The sequence below is a fragment of the Stigmatopora nigra genome, chromosome 17 (assembly GCF_051989575.1).
Source record: "Stigmatopora nigra isolate UIUO_SnigA chromosome 17, RoL_Snig_1.1, whole genome shotgun sequence".
NCBI classification, from domain to species: Eukaryota; Metazoa; Chordata; class Actinopteri; order Syngnathiformes; family Syngnathidae; genus Stigmatopora; species Stigmatopora nigra.
The window spans coordinates 45,166-70,762 of NC_135524.1; the positions used below are offsets into that span (position 1 = coordinate 45,166).

General features: G+C 54.3%; 3 protein-coding genes and 1 long non-coding RNA gene across 6 annotated transcripts in view; all 4 read right to left on the reverse strand.

Moving 5' to 3' along the window:
* The window catches only part of LOC144210291 (uncharacterized), a 37,732-nt gene extending 25,651 nt beyond the window's left edge, over nt 1–12,081 (reverse strand). Inside the window, exons 1-4 of one of the 3 annotated variants that reach the window (XR_013329346.1) lie at nt 12,009–12,080; nt 7,464–7,684; nt 7,239–7,388; nt 5,775–5,961 (exon numbers count right to left, since the gene is read on the reverse strand). This is a non-coding gene — a long non-coding RNA (uncharacterized LOC144210291). Of the gene's footprint in view, nt 1–5,774; nt 5,962–7,238; nt 7,685–12,008 lie in introns of all 3 variants that reach the window. The other 2 variants (XR_013329345.1, XR_013329347.1) reach the window with 2 other exon arrangements.
* Nucleotides 12,082–12,306: 225 nt separating this feature from the next.
* LOC144210803 (phospholipase A2-like) lies at nt 12,307–13,542 on the reverse strand. Its single transcript, XM_077737699.1, has 4 exons — nt 13,340–13,542; nt 13,120–13,267; nt 12,893–13,026; nt 12,307–12,797 (listed from the first exon to the last, which is right to left on the reverse strand). The coding sequence occupies exons 1-4, from the start codon at nt 13,386–13,388 to the stop codon at nt 12,679–12,681; spliced, it is 450 nt and encodes a 149-aa protein (XP_077593825.1). The 5' UTR covers nt 13,389–13,542; the 3' UTR covers nt 12,307–12,678.
* Nucleotides 13,543–13,694: 152 nt separating this feature from the next.
* Nucleotides 13,695–18,684, reverse strand: prkab1a (protein kinase, AMP-activated, beta 1 non-catalytic subunit, a). The gene is made up of 8 exons (XM_077737698.1): nt 18,505–18,684; nt 16,899–17,127; nt 16,545–16,708; nt 16,327–16,420; nt 16,127–16,241; nt 15,867–16,000; nt 15,489–15,557; nt 13,695–14,635 (listed from the first exon to the last, which is right to left on the reverse strand). Exons 2-8 carry the CDS (start codon nt 17,046–17,048, stop codon nt 14,558–14,560), a joined length of 804 nt encoding a protein of 267 aa, XP_077593824.1. The 5' UTR covers nt 17,049–17,127; nt 18,505–18,684; the 3' UTR covers nt 13,695–14,557.
* Nucleotides 18,685–18,805: 121 nt separating this feature from the next.
* On the reverse strand, nt 18,806–23,637 carry phf24 (PHD finger protein 24). Its single transcript, XM_077738173.1, has 8 exons — nt 23,400–23,637; nt 22,014–22,416; nt 21,750–21,914; nt 21,270–21,348; nt 20,960–21,162; nt 20,619–20,788; nt 20,410–20,478; nt 18,806–19,763 (listed from the first exon to the last, which is right to left on the reverse strand). The coding sequence occupies exons 2-8, from the start codon at nt 22,404–22,406 to the stop codon at nt 19,667–19,669; spliced, it is 1,176 nt and encodes a 391-aa protein (XP_077594299.1). The 5' UTR covers nt 22,407–22,416; nt 23,400–23,637; the 3' UTR covers nt 18,806–19,666.
* Between the last annotated feature and the right edge of the window lie 1,960 nt (nt 23,638–25,597).

The following is a 25,597-nucleotide window of genomic DNA, read 5'->3' on the forward strand; positions in this document are numbered from 1 at the left end:
CAAGCCACGCGCCGGCCAAACGATATCTTCCATCTTTCCTTTTGAGCAGCCATTTAAAGTGTGTCACTAGACTTCATTTCAAACACTAGGTTTTTTTTTCCTCCCTCGTGGGCATTCAGCCACAAGCTGAGAGAGAGAGAGAGAGCGAAATTGGGTTTGTCACAATGGTTTGCGGAGTATGATTAACATAACGGAGAGATGTTAATGAGATCCAGACAAATGGCAAAAATATTGGAGCGCGTGCAGTCTGGTGCTCATTTGTGCTTCCATAAAAAGCCCAATTTCAATGGCCACTTGTCCTCTCTATTCCATGTCCATGCTTGATTCTGCTCACTTCACCACGGGGGAGTGGCGAGAAGGAGCCAAGCGCCAAAGTCCACAAGCGGCATTTTTTCTTTTGTTTCTTGGATAAAAGACGGCAGCCCCAATGCGAGAAATAGATCAGGAGCGGCGTTGAAAAACCTCAAAGTCTTTGAAAGTTTGCCCAATGTTATTTTTGGTAAAGTTCTTGTCTGCTCGCGCTAACTTGCAAAGAACTGAGTCACGCCTCTGGAGACCCGCTGCAGCAAGTGTATCCATCCGCCTTTCATCACGCCATCATTTAAAAAGCTCAACTTTGTTAAGAAACAAAGCAAGGAGTCTTTTTCCTCCCTGCTTTTAATGATCATCGTTGACAGGGCGGACCCGTGTCGCTGCGATGGCGGGAGGTTCCGAACGATGGCGTGATTTGTGCGCCGCGTGGTGAAAGCTTGAAATGTCACCAGACTTGAATAAGGACAATAAAAAGCCTTCCTTCCATTCCATTCTAAAATGCTTGAAAAAACAAGACGGAGAGAGACAAAGTGCAGGCCACCCAAAAGCACCAAACCAGCCGAAAAATTAAAACACGGCTAACTGACACTGGAGTCAAGTTGGGGAGGGGGCCAAATTCACCATGTGAAGGTCAGAGTTTGCCAGTGGGAGCTCCTCCTGAATGATGCGGAATTGGGAAAGAAGTGTCTGGGATTTGGATCTTTGCAACTGGGCGAGTCGCATTGGAGCAATTTGGGTTAGCGTCTGCACGTCCGGGTTGAAAGTCCGCTCTGAAATTCATTGGGGGATGGCAAGCAAGCTGGTGATCTTGCAAGAGGGACGAGGCCTTCCTTGCTCACACGTTGGCAATTTGCTGCCGAGGCTCCTCCCTTCCACTTGGGGCGCCCCGTCACACCACAGCTGACATTTGGTCAAAATGAGGAGGCGTTGCGAGCGGGAAGGAACGGGAATCGATCGAGGGAAAAGCCAAAGGCACAACGGAGATTCCAAAACGGTGCTGAGAGTTGAAAGGCAGAAAGGCACGCAAAGGCAGAAAGGCAGAAAGGCAGAAAGGCAGAAAGGCAGAAAGGCAGAAAGGCAGAAAGGCAGAAAGGCTCTTTGCTGCCGCACGCTTCCCCTTTTCAGCCGCTCACGTGACAAACTCCAGACGCGCTCGCCGGGCCAGGCTGGCGCCGTGGGTTGGGTGGCGAGCTGAAGGTGACCCTTGCGCGGCTCCCCTTTCTCCACAGCCAGGCCAAGAGAAAGGCCTGCTCAGGAGCACTTTGCTAGATTGCTCACATTTAATGGAACACCTTGACCCGTCTTCTTATCACAGCCAAATGGAGGAGAGAAGAAAAAAAAAAAAAACAAGAAATTGGCACGAAAAGCCTTTGGAGGAGGGGGAGGAGGAGATGCCTCCGCCAAATTGAGGGGGGGGGGGGACAAAAGTCATTGACGGGAGGATTGGTTTAACCACTCGTTTGTCGCTCCGTGTTGGATAAGGGTCCGTTTGGGAAAAGGCAAAAGGGAGGTGGGGAGGAGAGAGTCTGGATTTGGATTTGGACTTTCATCTGCGCCCGAGGTGGGCTTTTGACTTTTGATCCTGGCAGGAAGCATGCTTAGCTGGGGGCTGCACTTACAAGTGCAAGCGTGCCGACAAGCCCTGCCACGTCCAAAAGCTTCAATTGGCGCCAGGGGAAATTGCTTTGAAGACGGCCCTGTTGCAGCGCGCACACACACACACACACAACTTCAATATGAAAAAAAAAAGCCAGCCAAACTGCTATGTGAAAAAAAATGTCAATTGCAACAATCTTGGCCAATTCTGGTCCGGTGTCCGGTGTGCCAGGAAGCGAAAGCCGCCATCTTTGAGCAAACCAGAAGGTGGCTTCCCCAATAGATCTTTGGAAGGAGCGTACGTTTCCCCGTCGGCGGCGTCCCCACTTTGAGTGGGGAGCGAGAAGCGGGAAGAGCTTTTGCTCAACGGCCCAGACCCTTTCCACTCCCGTCTTCTGGAAGGGGATTTTTCCTGCGCGTCTGATAGATGGAGCGGGCGGGAAACGCATGCTTTGGCTTTGATTAAAGTGCCTCCCTCGCTTGGCTGCCTTTCCACATCATAATCTAAGAATGGATTGCGGCGCAGTAATGTGGGTCACCATTTTTAGCAACAGCCAATGCACACACTCACAAATCTCCAAAAGGTGTGCGTAGAGGGAGGCGCCCGTGACGGCAGGACGGGGAATACTTGGCGCCAAAGTGACCGGCCAGCGTTCAAGGTGAGCGCCACGCGTGGCCTGGGACTTCTTTTGGACTGGCCCGCCCTTCCGGCCGGCCACTTTTCAGCTCTTAATTGTGACGTGAGCGGCGTGTTTTAGCGGGGGGGTGGGGGGGGGCGGCAGCAACTCGTAAAGCGGCTCGCTCTCCATTCCAATCCCTCGGAGCTATTCGTCAAGACTCCTGACGCTAATCAATCTTGGCGCTTTTCTTTTCTTTTTCTTTTTTTTCTTCCCCTCCCTCTAACCATCCCTCTTGTTATCTTCCGAGCTCCTTTCATTAACAGAACGCCGCCTTTCATAGAAGTAAGAGATAGGTGAAATGTGGCCGGCGCATTTTCAGCCCACCGTCTTTTCCTCATCTCCTCCTCTTTCTGGGTCCGGTGGCCTACTGGCCACGGAGCGGACGAGACGAGCGCCTGGGGGGGGGGGCTAAACTCCTACGCTCCACCGGATGGTAGGGGGTGTCGAGCGGTGCGTGTCTTTGGTCTTGAACCATTGTGCGCGTGCAACACACCAAAATGAAGTCTGCCATTGGCCATCTTTTTTCTTCTTCTTCTTCTTCTTCATGGGACAAAGAAAGCGCGGGAACGGGAGCTACTCGTAATGAGCGAGTGGGAAGGCTTCTCTTTCCTTCTCTCTAACTCTTGTCCCACATAGACTAGCTTTCTCTCTCTCTCTCTCTCTCACTTAGTATGATGATTTCTTCCAGAGCTGTCCATGGCGATCCTGGAGGGAAGGAGTGATCAAAATGCAAAAGAGTTGGATGGGATTTCTCCTCTTGCCAACTTTTAACAGCAGGAGTCACTTTGTCACCAAACCATGGAGCGAGCGGGAAAGGCCGAGGCGGGGGCCGAGGCGGGGGCCGAGGCGGGGGCCGAGGCGGGGGCCGAGGCGAGGGCCGAGGCGGGGGCCGGCGTCACGCAGAACACGAAGCAACACCGACACTGGTGCAAATGAGCGAGTGAGCAGCAGAGTTACAACGCTGGTGACCAAAAGGGACGGAGCCCATCCAGCGCTATTCAAATGTTTTTAAAGGCCGGCCTACGTGTCGGCCATTTGCTTAATTCACGGGAGCAGCTCAACGCCGTCCGCTGTAAAACACTGCCGAGCACGCCGCCTCAATTAGCTCCGGCGGGAAAGTCGAGTCGTCGGCGGAATGGCATTTGCTTCGTTTTTGGCCGCCGCCGCCGCCCACGGGTCGGGCCGGCGTGCGCCATATTCGTCCGCTTTCGTGACACCACCAAAAGAGAGCATTTTGACTGTGGCCACCACGGCGGAAAATACAAGCAAATACTCGGCCGCCATTCAAAGAGAAAAAAGAATAGGGTGGTTTTCCTCTAAGCGACCCGACGGCTCACGTAGACGTACCCGTGTGACACAAGGACGCCAAATGGGCTGGGCCGGCTCACAAAGGACGGGCCACGGCTTGGATTGGCCGCCAAGCCGCTTGCGTGCCATCCGCTTGATGCCGATCAGCTATTTTCGGGCCATTGAGGAAGGAAGCGGGCGATTGGACGGCGGCGGCCCTCCCTCCCCTCCCCCACAGCCTTTCCAGGAGGCAGCTGCACGGCGGAGATGCATGAGCCGCCTTCTCTTTTCTCTTCTCTTGTCGCCTCGCCTTCTGTGACGGCGCGGCGTGATGAATGATCACTGCAAGGGAGCGCAGAGAAAGCGGCTCTGACACCAGGGAGTGCTGGGATGTACTGGCTTCCCTCCAAAGTCCATTTTGTCACCCGGCACGCCGGCTGCGCCTCCGCCCGGGAGGGAACCGCTGTGTCGGAGCCGGTGTCAGAGTTGGAGCCCTTTTTGGCAAAAATGGCAGCCGTGGGGCTCCCCTCCAGTGCCGTGTTTCACAGGTGTCCGCCGAGGTCATTTATCAGCGGCGGCACTTTGACGGGGACACGCGAGGACGGCCAGACAAAGAAGCACACGCATTGTGTCCAATGGATTTGCTCCAACTGGACGTCTGATCTAAAGCTTGCCCTGGAGGCTGAAAACTCTGTCTCCCTCTCACGTCCCGTCCCGTCCCGTCGACGTGGACAAGACAAGGGCTTATCACGGCATGTCGTGCCACAACGCGTCCGCCCGCTTCCCCAAAGCCACCACAAAAGGTCCGTCAAATGCTTATGGGCCCTCTCCGGTCTGAGTCCGCCCATTGTCAAATATCTTGGCCCTCGCGTGGTCAGCGGCGAGCGACAGAGTCAGAGGCCAAATGGTTAGCCCCGACCGCCAGGAAACCCTGCGGAAAGTAGAATGGCATCCCGCCGTCCTAGCGCTAGACGCCATTCAGAGCTCGGGAGGATTTGGTTGGCCGTGACGACAAGGAGGGCCCGCCCTGGCGAGGGCCCGCCCTGGCGAGGGCCCGCCCTGGCGAGGGCCCGCCCTGGCGAGGGCCCGCCCTGGCGAGGGCCCGCCCTGGCGAGGGCCCGCCCTGGCGAGGGCCCGCCCTGGCGAGGGCCCGCCCTGGCGAGGGCCCGCCCTGGCGAGGGCCCGCCCTGGCGAGGGCCCGCCCTGGCGAGGGCCCGCCCTGGCGAGGGCCCGCCCTGGCGAGGGCCCGCTTAAATGTTGTCACGTGCGACCAGTTAGAGAGAGCCATTGGGATTTTGGGCCCTTGTATCCAGATTTTGGCGGTCAATCCTCAAGAGGCAGAAAGCCCCAAATTCAGACAAACTCCAAGCCTGGGTTAGGCAACAATGGAGCGCCACGGGAAGTCGGGATTTGGTTCCGAAATGGACGGACGGCATGGCAGGGAGGATCGCGCGGTTCTTTTTAAAAGAAAGGTCGAGACCGCAAATATGGACCTATTGCATTTCAATCTCAATAAAAGTTTGTGATCCTTGTGAAAAACTTTTCAATCAAATAGAATAGCATAGCATAGAATAGAATAGAATAGCATAGCATAGAAATAGAATAGCATAGAAATAGAATAGCAAAGATAGCAACATCTGGCTTCGCCCTCAAATCCCTGAAGGAAGCCACTTTGTGAAAATGCAACTTTTGTGTCATTTTCAAAACTCTGGATTTCCGATTGCACTCACCGTAAATGATTCCGTCATAATCAAAGGTAATGATAAATATCCACAACACAAATAAAACCTCTCAATACATGCATACGTGGGCTGGAGCCAGCTAATATTGGCTCCAGCAGCTCCCGCGAGCCTAATGAGGATAAAGCGGTTGAGATGAGAAATAGGATTGAAAGCTTACCGGGTTCTTTTTTGTTGTTGTCCCGTTTGTCCTTCGGGTCACTTGGCATTCATTGTCATTCCGATGACTTTTGTGTTGAAGGTCTCGCTCCAGGTAGTTAGTTAGTCCATCATCTTCTATTTCGTCCATAGATTTCCGTCAGAAAAGTCCCGACTTTTAGCTTGGCTGTAGCTTTTGTCCTTTCTCACTTGAAAACGAAAAAAAAGTCTCAGCACCATTGATCGACACGTCCTCCAACAGACATTCCTTCTTAAATGAGGCGCATTTCTTTTTGACTGTTGCTTGTTGAGTGGCTCTGCCACAACTGCTCGTTTCGCCACGATAGACACTTGGTTTGGCTTGGCTAACTTTAGTTTGACTTGGCTTGCCTTATGTTAGCTTAGCTTAGCTTGCCTCGGCTTGGCAGCAATTCTACCCAAGCTTTAGCTACATTTCAAAACTTTGGCGACTTGCGCGTAAAAGGCGGTCTGAGTCAATGACATTCATTGACAGCCAATCGATGTCACTTCCCATGGAGCGAAGGTAAACACACGTGACTTGATCCGCTTCATATCATTGGCTGGACACACGATTAGTCATTATCCCGAGTTTGCGCTGCACGGTGGCGCAGGGGGGAAAAAAGTAATGTTTTTGTTTTTTTTTACAATTCAGGTTTTGTGCGCTGCGTATGTTTACGCGAAACTAAAGCGCGCAGTTTAGAAGAAACCTTGTTAAGAGCCTGTCCTCTCTTTATCTCTCTTTCATTGCCTGATAGAGAGTGAGAGAGAAGAGGGGGAGAGAAAGAGAGAGAAGAGGGGGAGAGAAAGAGAGAAAGAGAGAAAGAAAGAGAGAGAAGAGGGAGAGAGAGAGAGAGAGAGAGAGAGAGAGAGAGAGAAAGAGAGAGAGAGAAAGACAGAGAGAGAGAGAGAGAGAGAGAGAGAGAGAGAGAGAGAGAGAGAGAGAGAGAGAGAGAGAGAGAGAGAGAGACAAGGGGGAGGGGGGGCAACGGTAAAGGTTAAAAGCATCTAAACCCATGTGTGGAAGTGCCCCAGTTGGCAGGAAAAGCAGAAAAAAGGGGTGTTATAAAGGGTTAAAAAACAAACAAACAAACAACAACAACAGCCTTTAAATGTTGTCCTTTACGTCTGACTCATACATTTTATGTTGACTTTTACGTGACTAAAAGCAACAACAGATCAAATGTAGAATCAAACCAAGACTAACAGTAGCAATTATTTTTTTTTAAAAAGAAAGAACCGAATGATATAAAGAGATGAAGTAACCGTCATATTTGAGACAAAAAGCATCTCTGTTATTCAGCTCCAGCTTTGCCTTTAAAATGGAAACCAATAGGCAGGATGATTTTGGATTGATTTTTTATTGATTTGATTTTGCTAGAGAATAAAGGAGAGCACAGCCGTTTGTCGTATGACCCGCACACCTCTGAAGAGAAACCACCAAAATCACCACAGAGTCGTACCGTACCTCTGCTGAGTGGCGTTTTCGCCACTTCGATCGCCGTCACATCGGTGGGGGGGAGGGGTCTTTGAGGGAGGGGGGGGAGACGCATCCATCCGTGCAACGTGCGCGGGCGGATGTGACCTGAAAATTCCCCTGCTGGCTAGCCTGCACAATCTGCAAAAGAAAGAAATCATCATTTTACAACACTCTCCCTAACCCCTCCAAATATAAGAACAACCCAAACAAAACCTGTGCCCTCAATGTTGTTTTGGAGCGCCAGCCTATTTATTTAGCCTGGGTGATGCCGCAAATTGGTGTTGGTCACACGTGGCGGGCCAGCGGAGGAGGAGGCCAGCCGAGGAGGAGGTCAGCGGAGGAGGAGGCCAGCCGAGGAGGAGGCCAGCCGAAGAGGAGGCCATCAACGAGCGGTCTCCCCCGACCGCCCGTTGATGGCTGGCGTTTCCTTAATCCTATTTGGGAAAACAAATCCCATTTTCAAGGCTGGCAAAGCAAGACCTCTGGAAGGATTTCAAGCCCTCCAAGCTCCTTTTTTGGAGGCCTTCAAATTGACGCGGGCGGGCCCTTTCCAAAAAGTTCCATTTTATCGACGGTGTCACAATGAGCCACTTGAGGGATTCCTTGTTCTTTATTGATTGGGCAATCCGGCCCTTCCGGCCCTTCCGGCCGCCATTCCGGCCCTTCCGTGACGAGCTCCAAAGTCCTGACGGGGACGTTTGGGGCGGTCAAAGGGGTGGCCGTCTCTCCGGCGAGAGAACGGCAAACGAGTGCGGCGGCCGTCTGGCGTACGTGAGAATCCAGGGGTTACGTCAGCACAACGGAGGCGTTGGCGGGCGGGCGAGCTGGCTGACATTTTTCCGGGAGAATTTCAGCCGCGCAGAAGTAGCCCCGCCCAATGCAACGGAGTGATTGATGTTCCTCGGGTTGTCCTGCATTTAGCAGGACTTTTGGCGCCGAGAGTAGCACATCAAAGCGCTCCTCTTTTTTTTTTCTTTTACTCTTTTTTCCCCCGATGCAGAGATGCTCCAGAAATGTTGGACCGTTGAAATGCACATGGGAGCACAACATCAAAGCTCATCTTTCCGTGGGAGCGGATGGCACTTACCTTAATTGCTTCTGGCCTAACTATGGACGCACATTAAATGGAATTTCAAGTGGGTTTCTACACACTCATTCTACATCCATGCATCTGCTGGAAGAGCATATCAATAACTATGGAAATATGCACCCGTTGTCATGCTCCTCACCGTCCAATTGGAAAAAGAGATGGTGTTTTAGTCCAAGTCCACGTGGCAATGAACCTTCGGGACTGTCTGAAGCTGCTGTAAGATCTATGTCCAAAAGATTTCATTAGAAAAACCTTGAGAAAGGCCGCTAGTTGTTTATATGCAAATCAAAAGGAGGATTCAATCATGGCAGGGATAAGAAAAGGAAGGAAGGAAGGAAGGAAGCAGCGGTAAAAAGGCACAGTGCATTTCGCCATTATTTTCAAGGTTTAGTCAAGCAGTTGAAGCCGCTTTTTTTTCTTTTTTTTTTATCCTTGGCACAAGTCGGCATTCATTTAGCGTCAGGCGGGCGAGGCAGCGGGGCGACGGGACCGGCGGGGGGACCTCCGGGAGCCCGCGGGAGTGCCGTCTCCTTCCCCGTAGGTGAGGCCCAACACGTGCTTTATCCTTTGCCGTGAGTCGCTGGTGTTTCAATGAATACCCGAGAGTGAGTCCGCCATCTATCTCCGGCCATTAGTGTCAGCAGCTTGGGTGTGTGTGTGTGTGTGTGTGTGTGTGCGCGTGCGCGTGCGTGCAATGTAAAGCTCTTGCTCAAAGGTGAGCAAGAGGTAAATGGGTCGTCTGTTAGCAGATCCTTTTTTTTCTTCCCATTTTCATCCCACCGGATGCACAAAGATGGAACGGGAAAAAATATCAATCTGGTGGCTCTCCTTCTTTAAAGTGCGTGTTGTGATTGCAAACACGGATTTACTAACCAAACCCCAGTCAAGTAGAGAGAAGAAAATGATGCGCTGCTCAAGTGCTCGCAGACACCAGAGGAAATGGAGGAAACAAAAAGGAGGAAACAAAAAGGAGACACTGTCCTACTTGGAAGAAAAACAAACGAGCTGCAGAGGCCATTTTTGTGTCCTAGCTGGAAGTGGAAGTGGCAGCAAATGGATCCAAATTGTCATTTCAACAGAGAAAGCCAAAGACTGTCAAGCTGACCTTTGACCCATAAAGCCATCCTCCTCCGTCTTGCGTTTGTGCAATTGACAAACGGCTCCCATTCCGATGGTCGGACACAATAAAGCCCTTTTTTGGTCTCTCCCGGTAGCGGTGGACCAACGCCGGCGCCCCGGCAGGCCCGGCGGAGGGCATCGAGCGTTGCAGAGGCCGGGGAAGCCGGTGGATTTTTGGACAAGAGGGCGCTCTACGTGGGCTTTGGGGGCAGGGATTGTTGTCCGTGGGTTTTGTTGTGGCCTCCCGCCCAGCCGGTGATTATACCCCTGGTGCCGTATGGGCGTAGATCTGAAAATCCCAGCAATCCTCCAAACCCCATTACGGAGCCTAATCCCCGGCCCGCCGCCGCCGCCGCCGCCACTCTTGGCTCGGAGAGCGCTAATGACCTTGCCGCTACACCCGGCGCCGCGCAAATGGGACTTGGCCGGGGCCTGGCTTTTCTGACACGCTTTTTTTTCCCGGGTCCCCCGTCAAAGCGGAGCCCATCAAAACGGGACGCCGTTTTGACGGGACGCCGCTTTGACGGGACGCCGCTTTGACGGGACGCCACGCCAGATGCCGGTTGCGCGTGGGCGGGAGCAAAGTGCAGACAGGCAAACATTAGGATGAAAGGGTCATAATCCGCGAGGTGAAAGCTATTGTGCGGTCGACGGGACGGATAAAAATAGAGGAAGGAGGGAGGGAGTTTTGTTTGGGGAGGGAGGGAGGGAGGTAGGGCTAGGTTAGCGTTTGCGGGCTCCATGTCAGCCTGACACGGATACTGCGAGTCAGATGAAAAGCACGAGAAGGCAGCAGTGGCAGATAAGATGAAAAGCCCACGTCGCCTTTGGTCAGCATGTCAAAAGCAATGGGCGCTTTGAATTAAGGGCGCCCAAATCCCAGTAATGAAAGCGGAACAGAAATAGCAGAAATATGTCCGCGTCTCCCCCGTATCGCCGCCATCGCAAAATGGCTTGGGGATAAGAGGGCGCCCGTCGCATGTCATACGCTGGCGTTACTAAAGGCTCCGTTTCCCGGCCACGCGACGGGAAATCGAGATAAGTGGGCGACCGAGGAACGGCTCTCCAGGAGAGATTGCCCCTTTTTGGCGCCGGCCGCAGCATTTTTCACATTGTTGGTTTTTTTTTTTTTTCTTCTTAGCCACCCTGGGCTCTTCTCTCGTGACTTTCCTGACGGAATCGGGAAACTTTTGCAGAATTGTGCAGAATGGCCAGAGGGAGGGAGGGAGGAATGGGCTGGCGTCCCACGGAGGTAGATGGCACCTGCCGCCATTTTCCTGGCGGTCTGGGTCAGAAGCGTCTGTCCACTTGCTCCTTTTATTCTTGCGTTGGCACTCAAACGACACGACAATGTTGCCGAGCCATCCAAAAGTCAAGCAGACATTTTTTTTTTTTTGCTTGAGATCGAAAGTGTTGTTTTTTTCTCTTCTTCTTCTTCTTCTTCTTCTTCTTCTTCTTTCTCTCTCAACCTGGGTCGGCTCCTCCGACAAAGACGGCCAGGCTGACTTTTGAAAATGTCCCGAGGCCGGCGGATAAGCACGGGATGTATTTTCCCGCCCGGACCGTCTAGTTTGGGCGCATTTTTCCACGCCTCCCGCCAGCCAGACTGTGAGGCTGGCAGCTTGCGTCGCCATGACGACGGTGAGAAGGAGCCTTGACTTGCAATAGCTCCCACTTGTTAGCCCAGAGTGGAATGAAAGTGATCATTGATTGAAACAACAAAGCCAAGCCAAAGCAAAGCAAACGTAGTGGCCAAGAAGAAGCTGCTCCTTCTCTACGCTATTGCAATTGCATTGTTTTCCCACGCGCGGCTTGGCGTGGCGGAAGGATGGAAACGCAAGCCAGCGTTGCTTTCTCTCCTAGGTCAGTTTGTCATAACATGACATCATCTGAAAACTTTTTGGTATTGGGCAAAGCAAAAGTCAGCGGTGGTCCGTCCGGCAGCGACAGAGGCTAATTGAACAAGGGCTCCCCGACTCCCCAGGTCCCCCCCCCCCCCCCCCCCCCCCGTCAACAAAGGCCGGAGAGCATTTCCCAAGCCGTGGCCCTTTTGTTGTTTGCCTTCCCATTAAATGGTGAATTATTCAAGGCGCGCCAAATTGATTTCTTGATCATTTAACGGCACATGAAAAGCAAAGCTCCGGCCGGCGGCCTCCCTCGGGGCCATTTTTGACACTCAAATATTCATGGAGGTATGAAGTACGCAGGCAGATGGCTTTGGCCCGTGGCTGATTGAAGCCCACGCCAACAATTCAGACGCTAAATGGAATGAAGTGGAAAATGGGAGCCTGTGATCAAATATCTGCCGTCTGAGGCACGGGCCAGGCGGATCTTTCAGCGTCTATTTCTTTTGCATTGCTAGCAGAATGTCCACGTCGGCTTTGGCTGGCAGTTGTCTCAAATAATGCTTCCCTCGATCGAGCTGCTTTGGGGGAGGAGGCGACGGTAACGGTGGAGCGAGTGCAGTTGGCAGATTCAACATTTAGCATACTTTCTCGTCTGTGTGGGTAAAAGGAGGTTGTTTTTTTATACATAACAAATTGGATTACCTGGCAGGGGCGGGGGGTGTCTGGGCTCATTCAGCCGTCGCTCCCAAACGAGCAGGAAGGAAGGAAGGAAGCACGGAAGGAAGGACGGGAGGAAGGAACAAAACGCTGCACTCAGGCAACACTTTGACAGCTACTCTACTGCCATCAAGCGCGGAGGAGAAGAACTACAACAACAACCACACTGGGGCGCCGATGCTGCTTATTTTCTTTCTTTCTTTCTTCCTTTTTTTCCCAGTTCAAAAAGCATTTTGTAAAATCTAGAAGTGATGATATTTCTGTAATTTCACTTTAATAGGGAAGGGTGGGGGGTCATTGATATTTCAAAAGATTTTGGTTTCCTTTTGAAATTAAAAAACGAGAGGTTTTCCCTTACTAAGAAAAAATAACTCAAATAAACATAGTTTTAGATCCATAAAAAATGGATTATTCAGGGCTTATAATCCGTCATTGATAAAAAAAAATCTAAATATTATATCTAAAACGGTGACCGGAGTCGGTCGGGCACGCCTGGACCGGCGACATCTCTTTTAAAAAGGAGACGCCTTTGATCGGAGGCAGATTGTAGGATTTATTTGAAAGATTGTACAAGACCGTGGCAGATTCCTCGCAGCGACAGAGTCCTCTCCGGTTGCGGGTTCAAGCCCGGCCCGGCCCGTCCCGGCCGGGGCTTTCACTTGCACATGTGACTGGGCAGGTGCTCGTGCTCGGGGATCCACGGCGTTCGGGCGAAACACTCGGCCGCCTTCCTGTCGCATTCGCAGATGAACATCTGGCATTCGTCGTTATTCTCTGGGGGGGTGGGGGGGGGGGGGGGTAACACAAAAACATTTTTTATGTCAGGCCCTCGACTTGGCCAACTCTCCGACGTGGCGCTGGCTACTCACGGCGACAGGTGACTTTCTTCTCCTCCTTGTCGCAGTTGTACTTGTAGCGGTCGGTGTAAGGGTTTTCGAAAATGGGCCAACAGTCGGGATGCTGCAAGGCGTCGCTGTAGCACTGGTCGTGCACGTAGCAGCACCTGCCGAAGCAGAGGAGGCGCGCGCGTGAGTGAGTGACGCCAAACCACCGTTGCCTTTAGCCACCACGGGAGCTGGGGGCTGGCCCCGGGCACCTGTCCAGGTCGTCCACGGGCGTGCCGGAGCCGCCCTTCCCGCAGTAGCAGCCGTAGTCGGCGTAGTCGAAGATGGGCCAGCTGTCGGGCATCAGGCACAGGATCATGTTTCGGAACTGGCTCAGGGCCCTGTAGTTTAGGCAGTCAGCTGTGGGAGACAAACGCCCGCCACTCCCTAGTTATTCTCGGACGGGTGGCGGCGAGGACGACGACGACATACCCGGGGAGAGGCTCAAAGCCAGGAGCAGTAGAATGGTCGGGGTCTTCATTTGGAGAGCGGCAGAGTGGCGGCACCTCTCGGGTCTCGCCCTCTTTATATCTGGCCGCCCGCCGGCTATCGGCCACGTCAGCTGTTCACACGGCACGGGGTCGCACGCCTCGCAAGCCTCGCGACGACTTGGAGAGGAGGAGGAGGAGACGGCGGCTCTGGGTGAACCCGCTCAACTTTGCTCCCCTCGCCGTTCTGTTTGGACGACGGACAAAGTTGGGGATGTCGCGGCGACGGGCCGGCCGCCAATTTTGGCCTGTAGATTTTGCGTCGTGTGACGTCACCTTTGACACAAAATGAAGCCGAGTCCATTGTAAATGGGCCTCTTTAATGATGCCAAAAGTCCATTTGGAAGGGTACAGACAAATAGGACAATAGGAAATAAGGTGGTGGAGCGAGTCAAGTTAGCCCGGCGTCATCTCTCTTTCTCTCTTTGACAAACAAAGACCACAGAAGACGTGTTCAAACAGCATTGGGCCTCAAAATGCCATATTGCCAAGGTCAAGGAAAAACACAAGCGGACGGAGCGTGACGGACGGACGAGGCATTCCATTTCGGATCAACTCTGGCCAAGTATTCACAGTACTTCCACTCTTGTTCCATCCGCCACTGGTCAAGAAGATCGGGTGAAATACTACAAATGAAGATCAAACTCAAAATTGACTCCGTGTGGGGCTAAGTGAGTGCTTTGTTGTGGCCTGGAATACCAATCTTGGCTCCCACCAGAATGATTTTGCACGCAAAAAAGGGCGGGCGGGCGGGCGGCCAGGATTGGTGTGCCTCCACCGACGTCGCAGCACGTGGACAGCGAGGGCGCTTTCAACGCCGCCGCCGTCGCAGCACGTGGACAGCGAGGGCGCTTTCAACGCCGCCGCCGTCGCAGCACGTGGACAGCGAGGGCGCTTTCAACGCCGCCGCCGTCGCAGCACGTGGACAGCGAGGGCGCTTTCAACGCCGTCGCAGCACGTGGACAGCGAGGGCGCTTTCAACGCCGCCGCCCTATCCGACTCCTTTGCTACTTTCCGGGACTCGGCGAGCGCCGGTCGTGATATCGAGAAGAGAATCAAATGGGGAAGCGTCCATCCTCGGGGAGGACGACTAGTGTTGGCCTGGTCACTGGACCATTGCTGGCATTGCTAGAGATACAATACTAGCTCTTCACTCTCTCCGTCAGATGGGTTTATAAAGCAAGGTGGTGACGTACTTCTTCTTGTAGCGGTGGGTGGCGCTGAGCACCATCACGCCGTCCTGTGGAGGGAGGGAGAAAGAGTGGCAAAGTCACGTGCGCTTTGGGGATTCCGATTGCTTTCACATCATCATCATCATCATGTTTGCTTGCAATCAACAACAATATGCTTTACGTTTCAACTTAGCTCAGTTCCCCAGAACCTGCCTTGGACTACACAAAGGGAAGCTGGACAAGACTTTCACATCTTCATTTCTTTTTGTTACATCCACGTGTCACTTCCGTTTCCGCCAGAGAGTTGAGACCTCCGTTGTAACGGGGCTCCTTCCATCAAAACGCTTGGTTCTCCTCGCAAGTCAAAAATCCCCCAGATTGTCTTTTTCCCTTCATTGCCGCCTGCATTTGGGGAATTTGGCCTGTCGGTGAACTCCTCACCGGCCCCGCTCTGACGGGAAATTGGAAAAAGCTGATGAGAATAAGGTGGAGCTGCTTTCATTCCCCCGCCGAGCCCTTTTTTTTTTCCATTTGCCACTTGGATATCCCTCCGCGCTTGAGCACACTTTGGTGGCGGGCGCGTATCTGGGATCAGACAGCTGTGTTGCGCCCGAGAAAACACACGTTCCGCTCGCCCGGTGGAAAAAAGGAGCCGTCCGCGCAGCTGTGCGCTGATACGGAAAGTACGACGCTACGCCACACTCGGCTGGGAACGCGCCAGTCTCAAACAAGTGTGTCTGTGTGTGTGCGTGCGTGTGTGTGTGTGCGTGCGTGCGTGTGTGTGTGTGTGCCCCCCTTTTGAACTCTGCTCACATGGAGAGGAAAAAAAAAAGCCAAACCAAAACACGTGGCGATTTGCCCCCTTCACTTTAGCTCGGCGTTTCTAAAGGCAAAACAAAAAATGGTTCAAGTAGAGCTTACCTTAATTGAGAGCGCATAGAGGTGGTTGAGCATGACGTGGTTGGGTTCGGGCAGGAGCGCCGGATCACACTGGGCACAGAGACACACGGCAATTGGACGGGCGCCAGGACTTTTTAAAGTACGCGTGTCTCTTTAGCGGAGCCCGGCGGTTGGCCCCGACCGACAAGCTGGCTTGGCGCCTGCCGTGGCGCCTGCCGTGGCGCCTGCCGTGGCGCCTGCCGTGGCGCCTGCCGTGGCGCCACGCGTACGAGGCAGCCGGCCGGGGGAAGGCCAAACGCCGCTCCGTTGCCCTTTGGCCAATGGATGCCGTGTGGCGGGACCGAAGGAGAAAAGGCTTGGATCTGAATAATCTTACTGGCTTTGTGTCTGTCTACTTACAGATATTCCCGTGTCCTTATTGAGAATGACCTGGAGCAGATGAGGAGGAAGTATGGGCGGAGACTTCCATTTTTCCTCCACTTTGGGAAGGTAGGCATCCTGGTGATACGGCCCGGGGGGAGAGCTGGACAGATCTAATGGAGAAGGAAGGACACAAAGGGTTAAATCAAGAAAGAAATGAGTAAATAAACAGACGCCGGCCTCTTCTTCCGCGTTGGCCCGGGTCCCCCCTTCCAACGGGGACCTTTCTTCCGACGTACCCGACACGTCGGAGCACTTCTGCGAGTCCACCATGAGAGCGTCAAACACCTCAAAGTCGGTCGTCTTCACCTGGATGACGTTGTTGACTGTGCCCAGCTGACTGGTGACCACGGGCTGTTGGGAAACACCACCCACCGCTAGCTGTTAAAAAGGTCTGCGGGATCCGTCCCGCCGTGGGACGGCGGACGGACGGGCTCACCTCGGCCGGGTCGTGAGTCCACTGCCCGTCCACGTAAAACTTGTACTGGTGTTCCCCCTCGGGAAGCTCCACGATGGTGACGAAGGTGTTTTGGCTTCGGCGAAAAGAGCCGTTCAGGTGGACGGACGGACAGACGTATGCATGGATGGACAAACCCCGGACCCCCCCGCCGCGTGCGAATACGGGAACCCCCCCCCCCGCGCCGCGGGCTTCCTCACCTTGGGATCAGGGGAATCTTGCTGGCCCAGTTGTTAAAGGACCCGGAGAGGTAGACCTCTTTGCCGTCGCCTTTCCAGCGAAAGACGGTGGGGCGCTCCAAGGTGGCCTCTTTGTCTTCCAAGTCTTGCCTCCATGCCAGGAATTCTTCTTTCTCCAAAGACGCCTGCAGGGACAGAGGCGGGCGGTTAGGGCCGCGCTGTCACGCCGTTAGCGGAGCCCGTGAGGAAGAGGAGACGCCGGCCGCTCTGGCAGAGACGGTTCCTTAAAGGTGAACCTTCCCCGGGAAGTGGCCTAAGGCCGTGGGCCATTTGCCCGCTACTCAAATTGCCGGAAAAGAAACCCCCCAGACCTACTTTGATGTCTTCGCCGTGAAAGATATCGGCGTCTTCGGGGCTGTCCATGAGGATTTTGGGCCGGTCGCCATCCTTGGTGGCCCTGCTGTCCCTCCGCTGGGCCTTCTCCCCGTGGCCCACGGCGGCCCTCTCGCTGCTGGTGTTGCCCATGGCGGCCCGCCTGCTCCCGGGAGACGCGGACGCTTGAGGGGGAACTTCCACAAACGGTTGTTGATGAATCAATTCAATCCTAAAACACATAGTCGGCACTCATGATTATCATTTCCCGGCTCGCACAAAATGAGGCGGCCCGGGCGCCTCACTTTGACACCTGTGTTTTTGGGGATGCTACACTTTCCTACATATGTCCAATGCTTCAAATTCTTTGAGGCGCTCGCTCACTCATCCATGGTCAAAAGTTTGCACTTGGATGGCCCATGTTTGAAAGAGGTCAACAACAAAAAAGTCATGAACTGCCCGCTTTTTGTTTTCAAATTCATCCATCACAGAAAAAAAAAAATGAATCAGCGAGGGCTGGGCCATTGTGAGTGAGTGGGGAGGGAGGGAGGGATTAAGGCGTTTTCTGCCCGAGCCATCCCTCACCGTCCGAGCTGACTAACAAACTTGAAGGAGCGGGGGTTGGGCTGCAACAAGCAGCTGATGCCAATCCACTGATTGCACTTGTGTCACACTAGTATCGCAGAAAATTTTCCCTCACTTTTGGCCCTTTACTCAGTTTGCCCAGCCCCGTTAAATAAATGGATACTTTTATGGGATTAAATGTCTTTCTTCATATGTCCAACGCTTCAATTTCTTGCTCTGATTTTTTTAAATAGGTCCAAAAAAGTCTTGAACTGGCTGTTTTTTTTTTCACCCAGCACAAACAACATTGATGATGGAGTTAGACTGGTGGCTCGGTGTTCAGTCGTATGTGTACGGGGAGTACAGAAGAGGACTCGGTACACGGCCTCGAGGGGAGCCAGCCAGTGCTCGCTTTAATGGGGACCAAGTCTAACAGATTGTGGACGGTTGGTTTAGAATTTTTTAATCCAGCGGTAGATGGAAGAGGATAGTCCAAGGTGTTTCAGCCAGAATGTCTGAGCTATAGTCAACGGACAGCATCCTCACGTAGTTTCCGTGGTGCTCCAGGTGGCTCAGTGCTGTGTGTAGAACTACAGCCATGGCGTCCGAAGTGAACCTATTTGCTGGCTGTGTGCTAGTGTTATTCTCATGACCACTGATGACTCGTTAGCTACAAGATAGCGTGTGTGCGTAAAAGCCATCATTTTAACACTGGCGGAATTTTGGCATTGGCATGAAAATAACGTGTTGACGTGCAGGCTGACTGACGTTATCTGCTTGCAAACTAGGTCAACTGCGTGCTATTTTATTTCAGGGAATTCAATTCAGCTAAGGTAGAAAGACAGAAATACATCAAAACACGTTTTCCCCCAAGCAAATCACAGTCGAACTTTCGTGAGCCAAAAAGACACGTTACCGTCGATACAGGCGCCTCTGTTGTGTTTATAAAAGGGAGGTCGGCTAGCAGCTAACATTAGCGCAACCTTGACCGTTGTCGGCGGCGGCTAAGCACTCGTCTCAAAGCCATAGCGAGAAACGGATTTACCTGCACAATGGTGGCGGCGAAAGTCAGCGCTGACTGCGAACGAGCTGTCCGGTTGCTGGAGCCGGCTGGGGTCGGCTGGGGCTTCGATTGCTGGGGCTCCGGGGACGCTTGATCGCCACTTCATAGACGGCGAGAGAATCAAAACATTGGAGATGCGCATCACGCGCATGCCCAGTAAGCAGTCCGAACAACATCTCGGCAACGCCCACCATCAGGGACGTGTAGTGTAAGCATCGGACGCTAGATGGCTGCAGAAGTTTTGCACCCACCCCTCCCCCCGAAGACCGAAAAAGAAGGCGAGTTGATGACATGCATTTATTTGGCCACCCTGGAGTGCCTCGCGTGTCAATCAAGATGTCATCACCAAGCAGCATTCAAACTTTAGCGCAGGTGTGGTGCTATCTTCTCAGTCGTCGTCAGGTCAACGTCGTGCTCGAACAACCGCCCAGTTGACGGTCACCAACGTCCCCGGCGCATACGACTCGCACTTAGTAACCACGGAGAAGCTTAAAATATCATTGGAATTGTATGATGACAACAAAAGGCAATCCATTCAATATCCCTTGTCTGACACATTGCTCCCCTCTAGTGGTTTTCATTGCCAATGTGTTCGAATATGGCTGGCAACACAACAATCATTGGAAATAGTACTATATATTATAGAGTTGACTACTACGTGTCAGTTCTTTATTCAAAACCCTCGTACGGCGACAAACAAAGATGGACGGACTCGAGTGGGTAAACAGAGGCTACATCTGTGAATACATGAATAGATATGGTCTGCTAATGCATTTATAAATAAATGGGGCTCATTTGTATAGGAGCTCACACATACTCATAGTGTATTTGTTTTGGGCGGTGGTCCGCGCGCGACTGAGGGAAATTTTGCACGGGCAGCAAAGCAAAGACGACAGGAGGCGGGATTTTGCTCGCTCTGTGCCCCGAGACTAACCCGCTGGTCGGGCGGGGGCGGGGAATGCTGCTGGCTTAGGGCCTCCAGTGATGTTCCTTTCAAAACATTTCCCGTACCTTTTGCTTTTCAAAAGCATCCGCATCTGGCACCGCCTCTCCGGCCGAGCGGCGTGCCGCGAGCCGCCCTCGTCGAGGCGTCCTGGGCTTTTTGCCCGTCGTCGGCCCACTTTTTGCCCCCCGGCCCGCCGCACTACAGGGGAAGACGGATGTGCGTTGCCGAACTGTTGGGACGGGCCGCCAGGATGTAGATGGCACTGTCCCTCAGAAAGTCTGCCCACGATGTTGGCCTACGGAACACAGAAACAATTCCCAAGAGGTGACGGGATGGGATGGGACGGGATGGGACGGGACGGGACGGGACGGGCTCCGTCCGTCCTTTCTTAGATCTGCCCTGATATATCTGCGTATGCATCAGCATTGAATTTAGAAAGTTGAAGGCACGTAAAGACAAAGGAAACATTCGCTACAGCAACGTCTTGTTTGGGCTTTGGCAAGCTAAATATAAAAAGTGTCCCTTGTCCTCTCTTTGAAATATCCACTCACAACCATTGAAAAAAAAAATCAAATGATTTCACCGTTTTGGGATGGCTATTCTTAGTACCGGGCTTTAGTTCTCCACATGATAAATGACACACGTGCCTTGGAGAAGTGCCGCATCCAAGCAAAATGGGATTTGGAACGCCTCTCAAGGCCTTCTGGCGGCATGAAAATGAAAGTCGACAGTGACAATGCGTAACGCTGCCGGAAAGGAAATGTGATCATTTGGGAACGGCGTTTTAAGCGCGCCGAGAAAGAGATGACGTTTCTCCCCAGCTCCCAATTTGAAATTGAAGGATGAAAGTAAAGAAGGTAACGGGAATAAAGGGAGTAAATGGGAATAAAAGGGAATAAATGGGAGTAAAGGGAATAAATGGGAGCGACGGCAGTACCCACCCATCGTCTTGATCCGTCTGGGCGGCTTGGCCCGGGCCGCTCTCGCAAAGGGGACCCACGGGACTTGCACTTGTGGGCGGACACCAGAACAGACGGAAAGAGCGTCAGTCCATTGGGGGGCAAAAGGTCAGCACGCGCAGCACGGGCACGGAATAGAGCGGAGGCTTCTCAAATGTCAACGCCACGTCATTTTTGGAAGGCGCGCTCACCTCACGTCGCAGCTCTGGGTGGGGCCTTTGCCCAGCCGCTGGAACCAGGATCGCTGGGCCCGCCGACGCTCCGCTGGCGTGACGCGCCCGTCCCGGTCCCGATCCGCGCTCAGGAAGGCAGAGCGGGCGGCGTCTCTCTCTTTGGCGCTCAGCAAACGCACCAGAGAATTCTAAGGGGGGGGGGGCAGTCACACGCTGGCTGCCTGCCTGGACATTTTGTCCGGGGCGGAAACAAGCGGAATCAAGCGGCCTTTGCCTCCGCCACACTCCGACTGGGGCCGACCCACCAAATCAAGTCTAACCCTAACTTGGAAGCGCCCGGGCGTGAACGGAGCGCTTACCTCGCTGCGAAACCTCTTCAAGACGGCCAGGGATTCAAAGTAGAGGAAGTCGGCCCACTCCACGCGACCCTTCTTTTGGGGGTCCAGGGCGGCAAACTGAGCCAGGACCCCCTCTTCTTGCTCGTCGCTCAGATCCGTCTCGAAGCGCCGCTTGGATACAGAGTGGTGGTACTGCAGCAACTCGTCGGACACCAGGCACGACTCTACGCTCGCGGGTACAGGGGGGCAGGCGGCGTTCAGGAAACAAAAGAGGAAACACCCCCCTCCACCCCAGAAGGAGAGAGTTTGTCTTTTGTCTTCGCGGACCCACCTGGGATGATCTTGCACTGCTTGAAGGTCTCCGTCAGACTGTACATTTCTTCCTCCGTCAGCAGCAGGTTGACGTTATCCTGCGAGACAAGCGGCGGACGGATCGGTCAACTGGGAGAAAAGACGGAGGCTCTCTCGGGGATCTTTTTCAGAGCGGCCCACGAGGCCCCCGACCCCGAAAAGGCCGCCCAAGTGAGCGAGCCAGCGGCTTTGGCAACTGCTCCAATTTCAAGCCTACGCTTGCAGGGAGCGTCAGCTCGGACATTGCTTCCCACTATACTTTCAAAGCCTACGGACCGGCCGGACGGGACTCTGTACGTCGCCGGAACGGAGGTCGGGGAACGTGGGCCGGCAAGCGAGAGTTCCAAAACTCCCTCCCTCCCTTCCTCCCTCCCACCCAGAAAGAAGGACTCAAAGGCGGCCGCACTTTTTCATCCCGAGAGTCGGACCATAGCTCAGTATGGGACGACGGCTCACGTACGCAGTAGTAGCAACTCCAGCCGGCCACGTCCGGCGAGGCCCGGGAGTCCGGGCAGCCCAACTCCCGCAGGCAGCCGTCGTGGAAGACCCGCGTGCAGATCCTGCAGGGGCGCAGGTCGTCGGCCGTCCACACTTGGCACACGTCGCAGGTGTCGTCGCTGGCCGGCTGCGGCGGGGGACACGTGCATTTGGACCTTCTTTTTTTTGTTTTACAATCGGGCTTGGCTATAGCGCCCTTTCCCGGGGGGGGAGGGGCATACGTCACCTGTTCCCTCTCGTCCAAGTCCACGCGCAGGGGCTGATCGTCGTCCGCTTCCCTTTTGGGCCGCACGTAAGCGGGAGGCGTGAGGACGCGGCGCTTTTCCAACTCTTCGGGCTCCACCCCTTTGCCGTCGCGCAGTCTGGCCCAAGCTTCTCGGTTGACCGAGGACGGGGCGGCCGCGACGGCGGCCACGACGGCGGTGGCGGCGGAGGCCCTCCCTTCCGTCTGTCCTTCCTGGCCCGTCTCCTCCGGGACGGAGGCTCGGGCGGGCTCCGGTCCTTCCTCCGGCTTGGGGCCTCCCGGGCGCTCCTTGATGCCGGACTGGAAGGCCGAGACCACGGCGGTGCACCTCTGCACCTTGTTGACCTGCTGCTTCTTTGACGTGAGCGCCCCCATGACTGCACAGCTGGAGAAACAGAAACAGGGAAAGAGAGAGAGAGAGAGAGAGAGAGAAAAAAACTAGATAATTTTTGTACTACTGGGTCATGGAAATGTGGGAGCTTTGAGGCACCCGCTTATAGCGGCTGGCGCCATCACCGATATTCAAGGGCCACCATTTCATTTGGTGAGCTCTTGCTGGGTCTGGCTTTGTGGTCATTCCCACGCTGGCCGCTAGGCGCTAAGCCTCCGGAGGCCGGATGAGGCCTTTCTGGCCTGGGAAATTCAATCCCATCCACCTTCCGTAAGTGCTCGTATGAAATTGGATCTCATCTATCGGGAGGGAAATGGGACTCATTTTCCACTCTAATGGCCGCCTTTTGCTTTGGGCCAGTGGAGGCCCCGGACATCTGGACGGCAAATACAAAGTTGCCTTGGAGCCGGCCAACATTCTTTCTTCTTCTTCTTTGGTGGTTGGGACGCCACGCCGGAGAATGTCTCGCCCGCTGGCATTCAAGTCTGGCGCCGCCCCACTTGTGACCTTTCTTCTGGACTTGGGGGGGTCAGGTTAGATTGGCCACGTGACTGAGACCAGTAAATCACCAAATGGACGGTCCAAAATATTTCATCACGCTTGAAGGGACTGACTCCTTCTCGCTGGAACGTCACCGGAACGTCACTGGAATGTCACTGGAATGTGCTCATTAGATTCCCAACCAGCGTTCCCTTTCATTCCTCACCCGAGGGGTGGGGGTGGCATGCTTTCAGGGAGGGAAAAAAAATTGAAAATCCCCCCAAAAATCCGCCCCCACTAGCCAGAGAAGTGACCCCTCGGCGGAGGGAAGCGGACACCCGGAACTAATGAGTCGCAGCAGAAGCCCTCACGTAGTCTGGGAAAATTTGAAAAACCCAAAGAAAAGAAATGGAGAAGCCGAGTCCCCGGGGCAGCGGCCAACCGGCCGGCCGCAGAAGGGGAGTCTCCGGGGCACTGGCGTCACGCTTCAAACTCACCGATGTTTCGGGAGGAAGGGATGGAAGGGCGCAATTTCTAGCGGATGCCTGGTCTGCGTTCACATGGGCACGGCGGCCAGCCTGTCTCCACGCCGTCCGCTCCGCTCCGGTCCTTCCTTCCCGTCTGTAGCCGTCGAGAGGAGGACAGCTCCGGTGCTGAAATAAATGCGCTTCCTTTCCCACTTGCGGGCAGCGTCAAGCCCCCCCAACCGCCCCCTCCACCGTCGTCGAGGAGAGAGAGAGAGAGAGAGAGAGAGACCTCGGTGGTGGTGCTGCTGCTGCTGCTGACTCACGGGCAGCCAATGGAGAGGCGTCTCCGCTTTATAAGCATGGCATCCCCTCCCCGAGCCTCCCCCCGCCCGCCCGCTTCCCACTCTCCAGCTCAGCGAGACAGTGGAGCCATCGGCGAGTGGTGGACAAAAAGGAGCCGCAGCGCCACCACCTTGGCCAAAGGAGCATTATGCCCCCTGCTTTTCCTACTTCTTCCCTCCCCCGGGTTGGCAAGGTCACAGGGGAAGCCGGCTTCCCTTTGGGATGGGCTCCGATTGCCCTCCTTCCTAGAGTTTCAATTGGGTCCTCTTGGGAGGGTAAGATTCCCCATGTCCGAGACACGCTAAACAAAAAAAACCCGTGCACTGGGCGATGATCCAAAAACACAACACAATACGTTGAAGGCATGAGGCCAAATGAGCCTTCCAGATCGATTGTGGGAGTCAAGGGGAAGCCAAGGGGTCTGCTTAGGCACCCCCGATAGGAGTTGTGGTTCAGAGCGCGACCCTCCACTTCAGACAATTCTTCGTCTGCTCGGCGGAACGCGGGGACATTGGCTAAACTGTGCGTTGGAGAGAAATCCAGCAAATCCAGCAAATCCAGCAAATTCACTTCAGTATCTTTCTAAAGGCCTCACATTAGCCGCCTGCACCTGTAGAGGCAATCCTAATCATTTGAAAAAGCCATTCCATTCCTTTCCGTGCGCCGGAGAAGACGCTCTTAATGAAAGGAAAAGCCATTAGGCGCGGATATCTTCACCGCTCCGCCTCATTAGCAGGCCATCATCCGGGGATGACCAGCCATTGGGAGTAATGTTTGGAGTGGGAACGCCGGCCGCCGCTCCATATTTCCATGGCAGCGGCCCAACGGCCAATGGAACATTTCATAGCCGAGGCAGGTCCATCGACCGTCCAATTTGATAGCCAGCCTTCCCGTGCTGTCGGTTGAGGTCGGCGGCCTCCAAAAGGTGGCCCACTATCCGCTCAGAGGCCATTTTGGGGCCAAGGAAGGCTTGCTATCTTGGGGCTGCCAATCGCTACTACCGCCGGGGAATTTCCTAGCGCCCTAGCTATTTCTCAGTCCAAAAGGAAGCGGCATTCTCGCGCTTACTCCGCCCCCAGGGAAGACGGCCCATCGGCCGGGAAGCCCTAAATGGCCCCTACATTAGCGAGCGGAGGTTGCAGATGGGCGTTTGGAGGCCAGGTGGGTCGGGACCAGACGCCCGGCAGATTGCGCCTCCGTCCATTAGCCTAATGCGTTCCTGCCGTGCCCCGACGACGGCCGGGCCCGGCCGTGTGTCTCCGGGGGAAAAGATAAACGGCGCCTCACTTACAGTTGCCGGTGATGGGAGGCGTGCATTGATCCCGATACTGCAACACTTGAAGCTAGCACAAAGTGGATTGGCCACGGGACACGTGTTGCCGCCGCCGCCGCCGCCACAGCTCCATGCTCTCTCATGGATCTACGGTGACTAGAAACGACACTTTGAATGAGGCCATCCGCCGGCAAAACAAGCCGACGTCAGACCAATCGATTGAAGGACAAAAGACTCTCCGTACCTTCGGCAAATTGCAGAGTCCGCGTCGGGGTCCCGGCCCCTCTCGGCCCCTCTCGGTCCCCCTCGGAGGCCACGGCCAGAGAGCGGCGAGTCGTTTGCGTTCTTGCCGGCATCTGGAGGCGGCGCTGCTCTTTTCGGCGTGGCAGATGGCGTGCGGAAAAGCGTGCCCCGAGAGAAGGCGACGTCACAGCTGCGGCTCTTCCAAATGGGGGGGGGGGGATCTTCAAGAAGCGCAGAAAGGTCAACAAGGCCCGCCCCACACACACACTTTGGCGCAAAAAGTCACCCTAGAGCGTTTCTATTCGCGTCGTCCTTCTTCTGCCGGGGTATTTTTCCAGACGAGCCAAGGGAAGCGACGGGATGGCCGTGG

Bases quoted from the DNA above. Each gene is read 5' to 3' on its own strand.
- LOC144210803 (XM_077737699.1), bottom strand. From the start codon at position 13,388: ATGAAGACCCCGACCATTCTACTGCTCCTGGCTTTGAGCCTCTCCCCG. The intron at 13,027-13,119 runs GTGCCCGGGGCC...CTGCTTCGGCAG, and splicing joins CCCGTGGACGACCTGGACAG to GTGCTGCTACGTGCACGACC. The intron at 12,798-12,892 runs GTGAGTAGCCAG...CCACCCCCCCAG, and splicing joins GAAGAAAGTCACCTGTCGCC to AGAATAACGACGAATGCCAG.
- prkab1a (XM_077737698.1), bottom strand. From the start codon at position 17,048: ATGGGCAACACCAGCAGCGAGAGGGCCGCCGTGGGCCACGGGGAGAAG. The intron at 16,709-16,898 runs GTAGGTCTGGGG...CTGTCCCTGCAG, and splicing joins TTCACGGCGAAGACATCAAA to GCGTCTTTGGAGAAAGAAGA. The intron at 16,001-16,126 runs GTACGTCGGAAG...CTTCTCCATTAG, and splicing joins GAAGTGCTCCGACGTGTCGG to ATCTGTCCAGCTCTCCCCCC.
- phf24 (XM_077738173.1), bottom strand. From the start codon at position 22,406: ATGGGGGCGCTCACGTCAAAGAAGCAGCAGGTCAACAAGGTGCAGAGG. The intron at 21,349-21,749 runs GTACGTGAGCCG...CTTGTCTCGCAG, and splicing joins GCTGGAGTTGCTACTACTGC to GATAACGTCAACCTGCTGCT. The intron at 19,764-20,409 runs GTGGGTACTGCC...TGTGTTCCGTAG, and splicing joins CAGACGGATCAAGACGATGG to GCCAACATCGTGGGCAGACT.